The 12151-nt window shown below is 39.5% G+C and overlaps 2 protein-coding genes across 2 annotated transcripts; both read left to right on the top strand.

Moving 5' to 3' along the window:
• The first annotated feature begins 1234 nt into the window (after positions 1 to 1234).
• Positions 1235 to 5981, top strand: riok2 (RIO kinase 2 (yeast)). The gene is made up of 10 exons (XM_072388035.1): positions 1235 to 1407; positions 2747 to 2885; positions 2990 to 3106; positions 3345 to 3520; positions 3652 to 3740; positions 3849 to 4040; positions 4140 to 4232; positions 4395 to 4799; positions 5059 to 5158; positions 5450 to 5981. Exons 1-10 carry the CDS (start codon positions 1342 to 1344, stop codon positions 5609 to 5611), a joined length of 1539 nt encoding a protein of 512 aa, XP_072244136.1. The 5' UTR covers positions 1235 to 1341; the 3' UTR covers positions 5612 to 5981.
• Positions 5982 to 6878: 897 nt separating this feature from the next.
• On the top strand, positions 6879 to 11903 carry LOC140309164 (protein limb expression 1-like). The gene is made up of 6 exons (XM_072386989.1): positions 6879 to 7187; positions 7625 to 7830; positions 9339 to 9485; positions 9565 to 9660; positions 10560 to 10637; positions 10732 to 11903. The coding sequence occupies exons 1-6, from the start codon at positions 7106 to 7108 to the stop codon at positions 11191 to 11193; spliced, it is 1071 nt and encodes a 356-aa protein (XP_072243090.1). The 5' UTR covers positions 6879 to 7105; the 3' UTR covers positions 11194 to 11903.
• Positions 11904 to 12151: the final 248 nt, after the last annotated feature.

Genomic DNA, 12151 nt, shown 5'->3' with positions numbered 1-12151 from the left:
TGACCTTCAGATTTCATACGAGTGATTAAGTGTTACCATTAGCATCTCTTTAGATGTATGCCTTTCCAATTTTCTGATATAATACGGTGTAATTGTTGCCGTTGTCGGAGAATTACTTGATGATCTATGAAGGAAACTGCACAAATATCAACTGAGCAAGGAACCATTCAATAAAAACATCACACAGCAGCAAATTAAATATTCAAATATAGAACAAATTCAAACATTGACACAACCTCATATTGTGGATAATTTGATTAGTCAGAACAGGAAAAGCACAGGCGTTGCTAATAACATTAAGAATGGCCTCATTTTTGCTCTCACTGAGCCATGATAATGTGACCAACAGTGAGACAGATGTACAGTTCAAAGACCCTAATCTAACAATGTCTGTGTAACCTCATGTTTGTTACCAAGAACAGAACAGAACATTGTCTGTTTTCCACACATATCCAGACATACTCATCTTGATCCCTGAAATAAAAGAAATGTATACGGTTAAAAGGCCCATAAAACTTACTTTCAGTTACTCCGAGTGATTACACTTGATGACCCCATTGTTTGGTATCTTGTAGGAGAGTACTGCACACTGAGGATGTTAGTGAGATTATGTCCACTGCAGTCAGTAAAAGAAGGAGACAAGAAACATTTAACTTTTTTTTTTTAAGTGTTGCACACAGCAGCACCGTATACATTTCTATTTATTGATTGACATTTCGGCCTTCACTCCCTCCTCAAGGTCATCCATGTCCTGTTTAACATTTGAATCATCATCATGGAGCTGTGAGGTATATACCTAATAGGCCTCCTTCACATCATACTGTATTTTGACTTGTCAAAAACAATTACAGTTCCAATCATTATTATAAAGACAAAGCCATGACAGCGAGCCGTCATGTACAAAAGAAGGAACTCTCAGGAGTGGAGTAAAGCTTTTACTAATAAAGCCAAGATATCTATACTGTTACAAGCCAAATGGCTCAATGTCACCACAATATATACTATTTATGTTAAAGATGTGTACTTCGAGTCGAGTAAGCTCATTGTATAATGATGACATATAGTAAACTGTATCAACTAAAAGCTCATGCTCATTTGTGGTGTTAAACAGTTTTCCTCCTTTTTATTGCATTCTATGAACTATGTCGTTGAAAGAAAAACGAATGAAAAATAAAAATTATAACAACGACGAGAAAAAAGGAAGTGACGTATCTTCTGGTGCCCTGAACTTCCGTCTTCCACGTGTGTTTACTAAAATGTGGGCATCCCACCGGTAGCTCAACAGTTATTATCATTATTTTTTGGCCTATTCGCTATAACGGTTTTTGAGCCGGTTGAAATATGGGGAAGTTGAATGTCGTGATATTGAGATACTTATCTCGAGAGGACTTCCGAGTCCTAACTGCTGTAAGTAGCGAGCTAACTGATCAGATCTATCCCGACAGAGTTAGCTTGTGCAAGGCTAACCGTGGTTGTCATAATAACTAACCCTGTGTGAGCTAACGATGCAGTTAGAAACCAGTTTTATCAGCTGCTCATTGGCTACTTGCGGTATAGGTGTTAATTAACATTATAGAAATCTTGTATAAATAGTTCGTAGCTATCTAAGTATCACGTGTAATTATATTGGCATTTACAGTTTGTGTGTTTCAAATAAACTTCATGGTCAGAAGTCTCCTGGGTTCCGGAATTAGTTACCGCTATTAATGAAAAATTATAGCATCTTTTATTTGTTGTTTTTAACTTTAAATGCCAAAACTATATATGTATGGTTTATAGGAATTAGTGGTCCTTATAATCATCCCTATGTTTCATACTAGCCCTCATTTCCTTAAGTTGTTTTATTGTAGGTGGGGGGGGAGTAAAATCAACAGTACGCTGTGGGTGCAATAATGTTTGTTTCAATACACCAGCAACTTCAGAGATAAGTGTTGGTTAAATCAAGCGGCTCCTCACTGCACCTGCTAACACGTTTCCATTTCCGTCTCTCTTTTAAAGACCAAATGTCCATAAACTCCCATTTATTCCTTTATTCTAGAAAATGCCAGAGTATGCAGGGGCCTCTAACTTTATTAGAAATTACATATGTCTGCTTGTCTGTTACTCATGTTCAACATTTTAAATACAAAATAAATTTACATGTTCTGTAGCTGTCGTTACTTGCAAATCAGCCAATCATGGCAGTCAAGTAGGAGACTTTGAAACATTCAAAACAACAATGGCATGTCAAGATATTTGTGTTCTAGAGATGAGCTGTTTTGCTGTGTGATAATTTTCTATGATCAAAGAACTTGAAGCTAACCAAAAATAGCTCAACATCACATATGAAGTTTATTTTAGTTGCAAATTTTGACTTTTGCAGACCTCAATGTTGTAGAACTAATAGAAATATCTGTAAACACTGAGCATGTTAAACAGTGGCTATACCATCAGCCACAAAGTATGCACAACCACAAATAAAAAAGGAAAAGAAAACCCCACATGTGAATCTGACAGTAAACTTGAAATGAATGCATATTAACTGTGGTATGACTTGCCCCATCTTAAATCTGCCCAGGGCCATAAAGAGAGGGAATGTGAAGCAAAGTGATTGACCAGGAAATGATTGCAGGATCATGTGTGCTCTGTGCCAGTTCATTATATAACTTTTCAGCAGTTGTACCTTTGTTAAAAAAAAGCTTTTGTTTTTAATTTTTATTAATGATTATATTCTACTTCTTCTCTCTGTCAATTTTCCCTCACACAGGTTGAGATGGGGATGAAGAACCATGAGATTGTTCCTGTGAGTCTTCTGTCCTCCATTGCAAGCCTCAAACACGGCGGCTGCAACAAGATTCTCAGAGAACTTGTGAAACACAAACTTGTGGCCTATGAACGAACCAAGGGTAGGAACACATGCATGCAGACATACTAACTTTGTCTTGTGAGTTGTGATATAGACGATTGCATGTTGGTAATTTTGCTGACATGCTGTGCGTGTTGATTTTAGCTGTGCAGGGCTACAGGTTGAACTATGGAGGATACGACTACTTGGCTCTAAAGACCTTTTGCTCCAGAGAAGTGATATTGTCAGTTGGCAACCAGATGGGTGTGGGCAAAGAGTCAGGTGAGGAAAAAGAATCTCAATTCTATAAAAATATATTTACTTCCACGTAGAGCCACGTTTTTAACTGATAACCGCAGCTGTATTACTCGCAATCTAATAATCAAGTGTTAAGTTATTAGGATAAATAATATTCTTACCCTTTTACATGTAATCGTAAAACAACACTAAGAAAAGAATAGGAGGAAATTCAACAGAATGTTACGTTACTTTTACAAACCTATCTGTTTGCTTTGTGTAGACTTATATATTGTGGCAAGTCCAAATGGGGAGCAGTATGCTCTGAAGCTGCACAGGCTCGGTCGGACCTCCTTCAGGAACCTAAAAAACAAGCGAGATTACCACAAACACAGGAAGAACATGTCCTGGCTTTACCTCTCACGCCTCTCGGCCATGAAAGAGTTTGCCTACATGAAGGTAATGGGCCAAATCTTAAGAAGTTTGTAAGTTATGTGGAACATGACAAATGTCACCAGCAACTTGGGATATCAAAGAAGCATTCATTTGGTGTTGTTGATCATTTTGAGTGGTCTGCTCTTTCTTCCCAGGCGCTGTATGACCGAGGCTTTCCTGTTCCCAAACCTGTGGACTATAACAGACATGCTGTAGTGATGGAGCTTATCAATGGATATCCTCTGTATGAAAGCAGGACATTCCTCTTTCTTGCCTTGCATTCAACAATACAAACAGTGAAGTGTAATGTGGTTTCCTTATCTAAATTGTGTGCTTTATCTGACTTTTGCAGGTGTCAGGTGCACGAGTTGCAGGATCCTTCAGCTCTGTACAGCGAGTTCATGGAGCTCATAGTCAAACTGGCCAATAATGGTCTCATTCATGGAGACTTTAATGAGTTCAACCTCATGCTTGACGACCAGGACCACATTACTATGATCGACTTCCCTCAAATGGTGTCTACATCGCACATTAATGCTGAATGGTGGGTCTCTTTTTCAGATAAAGATAAAACGCAACCACTGAAATAATGTAACTGTGAATACGTGTTTCATCCTTTCTCATATTCAACCTCCGTCTGCAGGTATTTTGACCGTGACGTCAAATGTATCAGAGATTTCTTTGCAAAAAGATACAATTATGAAAGTGAACTCTTTCCAACCTTCAAGGACATCAGGTAACTGCTTTTATTTATATTAGTTGCGACAAATGCACTCATACGCGCTGTAATTGTACTGGAAGTATACATTAAACTTCTTGAGTGTTACCAGATTACATTTTGTATTGTCAGTGGTCCTCAAAATGGACTTCTTACTCTCATCCCCTTTCACGTATACAGGAGGGCTCATTCTATAGATGTTGAAGTCTCAGCCAGCGGCTTCACTAAAGATCTAGAGAGGGATGGTGAATTACTGCACCCAGCCGGACCTGAGGAGGAAAATTCCGAAGAAGAGGAAGAGGAGGAGGATGGAGAAGAAGAGGAAACAGATGAGGAAGAAGACGGAGAAGAGACGAGTGTGGACATCGAGGAATATAAACATGCAATGCGGGAACTCGAGGGATTGAAAGTCAGCGAAACGCATGCAAACACACAAGATCGGGAAGGGGAAAAGACTGAGGTGCCATTCACAGCTGGAGGTGACGAAGAAACTGAGGAGTTGGAGGAAGAGCTGAAGGAAGCAGAGGACGAGTGCCCAGAGCTAACAGACCTCTCTGCCTCCAACAAAGAGTTTAAACCTTTCAGGTAATCGTAGTGGACTGATGACACCACAGGATTTTCGAGACCAAGAGCTACTGATTTAAAGACTTTATGTTGAAATAACCCACTTGGAGCTTCACTTTGTTAATAGAGTTGTACGGCAACTTAAAAAAAATCAGGAATTTAGAGACACTGGGCAGATATATAGGATGATTTGTGTCAAATTTAGGAAGTTTGTTGTATTGATTCCACATCTAAAGTTGACTTCTCCACCACAACAACTACTTGTGTTTTTCTTCGGCAGAGACTCAGACAGTCTTCAACAAATTGCAGAACATAGGAGAAGGAGAACAGACAGCGAAGTCACGACTGGAAGCACAGGGAGCTGCTCTACCATATCACCGGTAGGTATCTCACACAACTGAAAGAAGCAAAATGGCATTTTCATGGTACCGGAACAATTTACAATAATTCATACTTATTTGAAAGAAAAAAAAATTCCCAATTTGAATCATTGCGATAACGGGAGCTGTCGTAGTATTTACTTTTTGGCAAAAAGGAGAATGTCCTGTAGGTGTTACAAAAGAGCCTCAACGTTGTGTTACAGTTTGCAAAAGAAGCAAGCCTTCATAATGTTGTGGGCACGCAGACACACATTCATCTGTAGTAATCCGCTGTTGTTGTGCGTGCTGTAGGACGTAGTCCGTCAGAAAGTGCGGAAGCAGCTCACCAAGCAGCAGAAGGCAGCACAGAGGAGACGTCTGCAGAAGGGAGAGGCCAACTTGGTGACCAAATCCAGGAGGGAGAACCAAAATAACATAAAGTCCAGCATAGAGGGCGCCCACTTCTGGGGATAAAAAGGACTGCAGGGATGAACACGTGGAAACCGTGACAGCTGCTTTTTTTGATTAACGATCATCTTTTGTGGTTGCTCTTTGTCCAGAGAGAACTATAAGCTATGATGGATGACAGAAAAAAATACAGCAGCAGAGTCTCAGTGAACGACTGTTTTGTTCCATCATGATGAAATCGGAGAGGAATGACAAAGTGAAAATGAACTGTTCATGTTTCTCTTTTTATTTTTATGAAACATCCTTTGGTCAGACATGAGGTTTTCTTTCCAACCACAGTGCATTACATGCTGCTGTACATAGAGTCTAATGTAAATATAGACCACTCATTATATGAAGTGATGTGACCGACAATAAAACCATACATGACTGCCGAGGTGTTTTTTTTTTTTCTCCTTTCTGTTCAAAACAAGGACAACTTAACAGGAAATTAACAACTCTGAAACTATTTTACATTGTGATTGTTGAGCTAATTCTGTTATATCCGTTACACCATTTCTGCTACAAGTGTGACATAAAAGTTTTCAACATGCACTTGCAATAGACGAGAAGGTTTTAAATCCTCTTGCTGTTACCAAAGTTGATTGTCAGTTTGGGTATACTACTCACAAAGTAGTCATGTGGAGCCTTTGTTGATGCTCAACTCAACTCAAATGGTTCTCTATTAGACCTGCACAAGCTTGTGGGAGCGTGCATCTTTAAAGGTGCATGAAACATATCCTCTACCTTTAAATGCAGAGTGAAGCACTCTATAGGAAAAGATAAAAGAACTAAGTAGCCAGGAAACCACTTTTTTTTTTATTATTATTTTTTTATTCAGAATTTCGCTAATTTATGTGTAAGCTGCTTTTAGAAAGACGGTGAATTCAGACTTGAACAATAGCCATTCATATTGAAGAGGATGAATGGAGCTCAGACCCAGGGCTCAGAGGGTTCAAATTTGAGTGTGGAGTCAGAAATACCCCACCCCCCACATGTCCCGGCACCATAGAGAAGTTTTTATGATGCCAGATACCTACATGTAAAGGAATCATCAGATGGTGCTCGAACTGTTTTCCTTTTCTTCAGTATAACAATTGTGCAGTCTGGTTCACTTGGCAACTTTGTGCAGGTCTTAAACTGTGCAGCTCTATTTGGGGATTAGCCAGCTGCACAGCCAGAGGGGAGGGGCTCAGCATTCCAGCTCTGCACCTCTGTGTGTGTGCATGTGCACAGGGAGTGAGGGGCCCTCAGAGCTAATTGGCAGGGAGAGTGACAAAGGTGGTCCGCTTCAAAAGAGAAACCCCGGCGACATGTTAACACACGAGAAAAGGAGGGGAGTGAGAAAGTTTGGGGGTGTTGGAGGCTCCTTAAGAGTTTGAGTTTTCTTCAAAAAGTTCCTAACCTGAGCTAGGGGGGACAGTGGTGGCTGCTAAGCCTTAGAGTTATGTTTTGGTGGATCATTTGGATGAAGAAACGTGGACTGAGTGTGTTTGAGGCAGCAGATGAACTAAACACTGGATGAAGATGACTTATGTAGCGGCAGAGGAGAGCATCATGTCGTATCTATTACAATGTGAGACTGACACCAGCCCCAGAGACTGTGAGTAACTTTGTAGGAAATTTGAAAGTTAGTTTTAACAGGAAATAGACTCATCTTTGTTTTCGATATCACTGAAAGTTACTGTTGTTACAACTTAGAATTGTGTTTATAACAAACCTGATGATGATGCATGATTCTACCAGAACAACTTTGTTATTTGCAGGCCTATAAGCTTAGAATTGTACAAACTGCTGGTCTGAGTTAAGGGGTGTTTGCCTGTAGCTCTTAATTCAGCTTAAATAAACCCTGTCTGGGAATGCAGCAGCTCTCAGCCTGAAAGAATACACGCTTTCATTGAATTGAACTTACATACTCACTCAAAGTTAGCAGAATGATTTCTAATTTAGAATGAAGTTGATACACGTCAGCTTTCTTTATGTAAATATATTCACTCCTTCTTAGAAAGTTTTGGCATTGTGACATCCATGTCTGTGCAGTGAATGTGGTGGCCATTCTTCACAACTTCTGGGAGCAGAAGCAGTTGGGTCAGTTGAATGAATTATCCAGTGAATCGAATGGCTTTGGTGGGACGACGAGCAGACAGGCAGAGACCCTGCTGCTGTACGTGTCTGCTCCTTCTCCTGGTCCCCCGTATGTCTGCTACGTCACGCTTCCAGGAGGAAGCTGCTTTGGTAACTATAAGGTATGGCTGTCACTGCAACATCACTGCTGTCTGTCAGCAATATTCGACAAGTGATCAAAGGGGGCCAAGGGATTTTCAGCATTGTAGATGTGAGGGATGTTCCTGTTCAGATAATAAGCATAGTTATTGATTCAGATTAAACGTTAGTTTTGTCACATAAACACTGCTTTTTGGTAATATTTCAATTCTACAGTCGCTCTGCTGTAGCACCAAGTACACAGTGCTCATCAGAACTATTTGTACCTGTTTAAACTATTTTAAATACAATCAATAAAAAAGTAGATTAATAATAATAATTAAAAAAAACACTTTGTATAATTAAACTATTTAACCAAATATCAAGAGATATTAAACGACAACTTAACCGCTTTTATATATAAAATATAAATAATAACTGCGCTCTTTTGATTGGTATAAATTACCTTCTCAAACAAAATAAATAAAATTAGAACATTCCTGTGCATTGTTTTCATGGAATAAATCAACCATGGATGAATTATGTTTCTTTTCTGCTTAAAAGGGAGTCTGAGTTCTTTTTACTATGGCGAGGAAAAGAGAGCTACCACATAGCAGTACAAATGTTATATTGCCTTGTTTTCACCTCCTTTCTCCCATCTGGATTTTTTTTTCTTTCTTACAGCACATCATTTAAATCATATTGCATATAATATATTAAAAAGCATTTTGGTTGGGTTGCATCACTTGATCAACGCGGCATGAATTTCACTTTGAAAGTGCAAAAATGTCTTAATAGTGAATCAAACAAGAGACAGAATTCAGGGCCCAGCTGATTACGAACATCTTCACAATATGATGCTGTAACTGCTTTATGCCACATCTGGGATTCTCTCTGATAGTCAAAAAGTTTGGCTGAAGTTCTGCTGTGGAGCTTTGGGGCTCCTTCAAGAGTTTTTATTCAAATTAATTTTTCATTTCATGTCACTTCATCAATTCTGGTTGCTTTGTATTGGTACATTACATACGACTTCAAAATATATGTCCAGGGAAGTCTCAATACTTTCTGTTGCAATATCTAAAAAAAGATCTGCTTTTGTAAAACTGTGAAGATGCCTCCAGGATGTGGTGCAAAGTAAAAAAAAATCAATGAGATTAATCTGTGAAAGTTGGTGAGACACAAAAAATCTTATAATTTATTCAATATTAACACACCTTTACAGTTGTTTTGCTTTGTCGTTGTTCAGTTTAAATGCTACGATGCATATGTGGGCATTTTATGACCCAGACAGCAGCCCCCTGTTCACAGAAGATCATGTGATTGGTTCACTGCGAATGCCTCTATGTTCAGGTCTCAGCAGTGATTTGAGTTTTGATCCCATGACTAGCTGTAGTGAAGTGTAAAATCATCAAAAAAAATGTCAGAGTAAGTGCTTGCACACATCCATTGACCCTGAATTTCAAGCATGAAGTGGCATAACTTTTCATCTCAATCCCTTTGTGCTTTTTCTTCCACATTTCAACCCTTCCTGTTCATACCTCCTCTTCCTCAGGTGTGTGACACCCAAGCAGAAGCTCGCAGGGATGCGGCTCGTGTGGCTCTAATGAACTCACTCGTGAACGAGCTTCCATGTCGACGCATCGACCCCGAGTTCATCACACAGAGTTTGCAACAGGCAGCCAGAGAAAGTACTGGAAGTGTAAGCAAGTGCAAAACACGCTTTATCATTACTGTCATTATCAGCATGAACGTTGACCTGCACTGTTGTCTGTGTGAAGGTGTCTGTGGACGATGCAAGTGATTCAAGCACCAGTATAGGAACCTACAGTTTGCTGCTCCACTCCTACATGGGAAAGACCATGCTGGAGTTCCAGGTAAAACAGGAAGCCATTGTGCAAAATGATATTTTTCTTCAGCTGGGCTCATAAATCATGTGGTGTCATGTGGTAAATGTATGACAGATCTATTTAGTTAAAAGGATTCGGGCTTTCTGAAGCATAGCTTCGACCATGACGTCTTAAATATTATTTTAATAATTAAACAGAAAATGTAAGTGTTGTAATTTTAGTTAATGAGTAATTAACAGGACAAACAGTTTATGGTAATTCTGCCTTTCACCGGAGTAATTTCACCCCATGTCTGTTTTCAACTTCAGTGTATAGCTCTACTATTGAACTCTGGCAGGAAGTCATGGTATGAAACACCTAAAATTACTACCTTAGTTTAAATAAACTCATGCCTGCAGACAGGGAGTTATTAGTTACAGGAAGTGGGTTCATTATCATTCCTGCTACACCCCAGCTCAGTAAGATGAGGAGTTAAACACACAGTATGCTATACAAAAACTTAAATGTAGTCACACATAAAACAGTACACAGCATCAACCATGAGCTATGAACCCTGTTACATGTTTCATACATGCAGTCAGTGCAGGAGGTGTTACATTATTGCTGGCAGAGTCGTAAAACATGTAACATGGGAAAATCCGAAGTGAACCTCAACACGAGGCAGTTTACGTGTAGTTTTCCATCTGTGTCTCATTAGATCAGTTTGAGTTAACGTATACATTCTCACTGTTGTCACTTGCCCTTAACACATGGCAGCCCGGTGGTATTTTATAAATCACCTAAAATTTGTGACATCTTCTTAAAACAATCAGCCCCAGTTTAGGCTTAGCTTAACCAAATTTCAAAATGTTTTCTTTGTAAAACTAACAATTACTGGCCTGGATGTTTGGGTTTGTCTCTCAAGTCTTTCCCTCGTCTCTCTGTAGGAGATGATGACTATTTTTCAGCTGTTGCACTGGAATGGGACACTGAAGGCCCTGAGGGACAGACAGTGCTCTCGACAGGTTGCCAACCACAACGCACATAGTAAACTTTGACATAGCATCAGAATCTGTGCTTCTACATAATGACGACCACCTCTTTTCTTTCCTCCGTTAGAGTGTGATTGCCTATTATTCTCAGCGAGGACTTGATGAGTACATGCGGAGCAGCATGGCTCTGGATTGGCTTGGACGAGAGCAGAGGTCACCGGGGCTTCTAGGAGCGGAGCTGCAGGTGGCGCAGAGGGAGCTGGTGCTGGCCCGGCGTCGCGGCATAGAACTCCGCTTCTACAAGGAAAAGACAGAGATCCTCAGCTTGGCTCTAAGTCAGGCATACATTCGCCACTCACCAGAAGTCTTTGGCCAGCCGCCAAGTCACACATGCCAGCAAGAACAACTCCCTTTACACACATTATACAACCAGGACACAGAGAACCGGCCATACCCCCCCTGTAGCCTTTCACCAAGCTTCTATAACAACACAACACTAACTTTTAGCACAGACATGCCTGCTGACAGTCCCTCACCAAGTTCACAGCAGATTTATATGCCTTCTGATTACGCTGAACTGACTGAATAAAAAAAAAGTTTGGCCATCACATATCTCTGTCAGTTAACATTTTCACCTGTTACATAGAACAGAACTGATGACACATATTCACGTCTTCTGTAAATGTTATGGAGTTGAATAATTACAAAGGTTGCAGATAATGTGTAAATGTGTATGTTTTTAACGCTATACTAGAACTGTATTAAGATTCTAACATCCATTATAGTTTATGACAACAAAGAAAATATGACTTGGAGTTAATGTGTTGCAACTTTAACCACAAGGACAAATGACTTGGGTCAAATATTAGAAACGATGTCACCAGCTGTTACTTTAACCTTTTATTTTTGTGTGAAGAGCACACTCCCTTTCTGTCTTTTATGTGAGCTCAATTCTTTTGTCAATTTTAAAATCCTTTATACTTTTTTAGCTGACGTAGGCCTACTGTTTAACCCTGGACAGCTCCTTCTTGTAAAGTGAGAGCATTTCCTTGACAGAATTTATTTTGCCACAGTAAAGCAAGATACTGACTGACTATGTCACATGTTATTGGATGTGTAGGTTGTGTTTGATAATGTCAGAAAGAAACAGAAAATACATGTTTGTTTGTGTGTTGTGGTATGTGCAGTGTAGCCGGTCAGCACTTATAAGATCAGCTTTAAGAAACATCAACAGCATTGGAAGACATTGTAAAGGGGGAAATACCACATTTATCATTGTAATTACATTTCATAATAAACATTTTTGGATGGTTACTTCTGCAGTCTGCAGTCTTCTTCTTTACATTCTTGCAGACTTGCTTTAATTCAGATTTTAATATATTCGGTAAATGATACACAGTGAAAGCTTACTCCGACACAAAACCGTTATCTTTAAATTAAGCATTTCATAAGTTACTCTTTTAAGTCCGTTTTTTTTTCAAAACAGAGCAGCGTTTGCATAAGACTACATTTGGCCATTTTCGGATCCCGTAGAGAGGTGGAGTAGT

Source organism: Leuresthes tenuis, unplaced genomic scaffold (assembly GCF_036924035.1).
Source record: "Leuresthes tenuis unplaced genomic scaffold, fLeuTen1.0.hap1 SCAF_6, whole genome shotgun sequence".
In the NCBI taxonomy this organism is placed as follows: Eukaryota; Metazoa; Chordata; class Actinopteri; order Atheriniformes; family Atherinopsidae; genus Leuresthes; species Leuresthes tenuis.
Note: the sequence above shows the minus strand (reverse complement) of the source record. Positions and strands in the feature narration are given on the sequence as shown.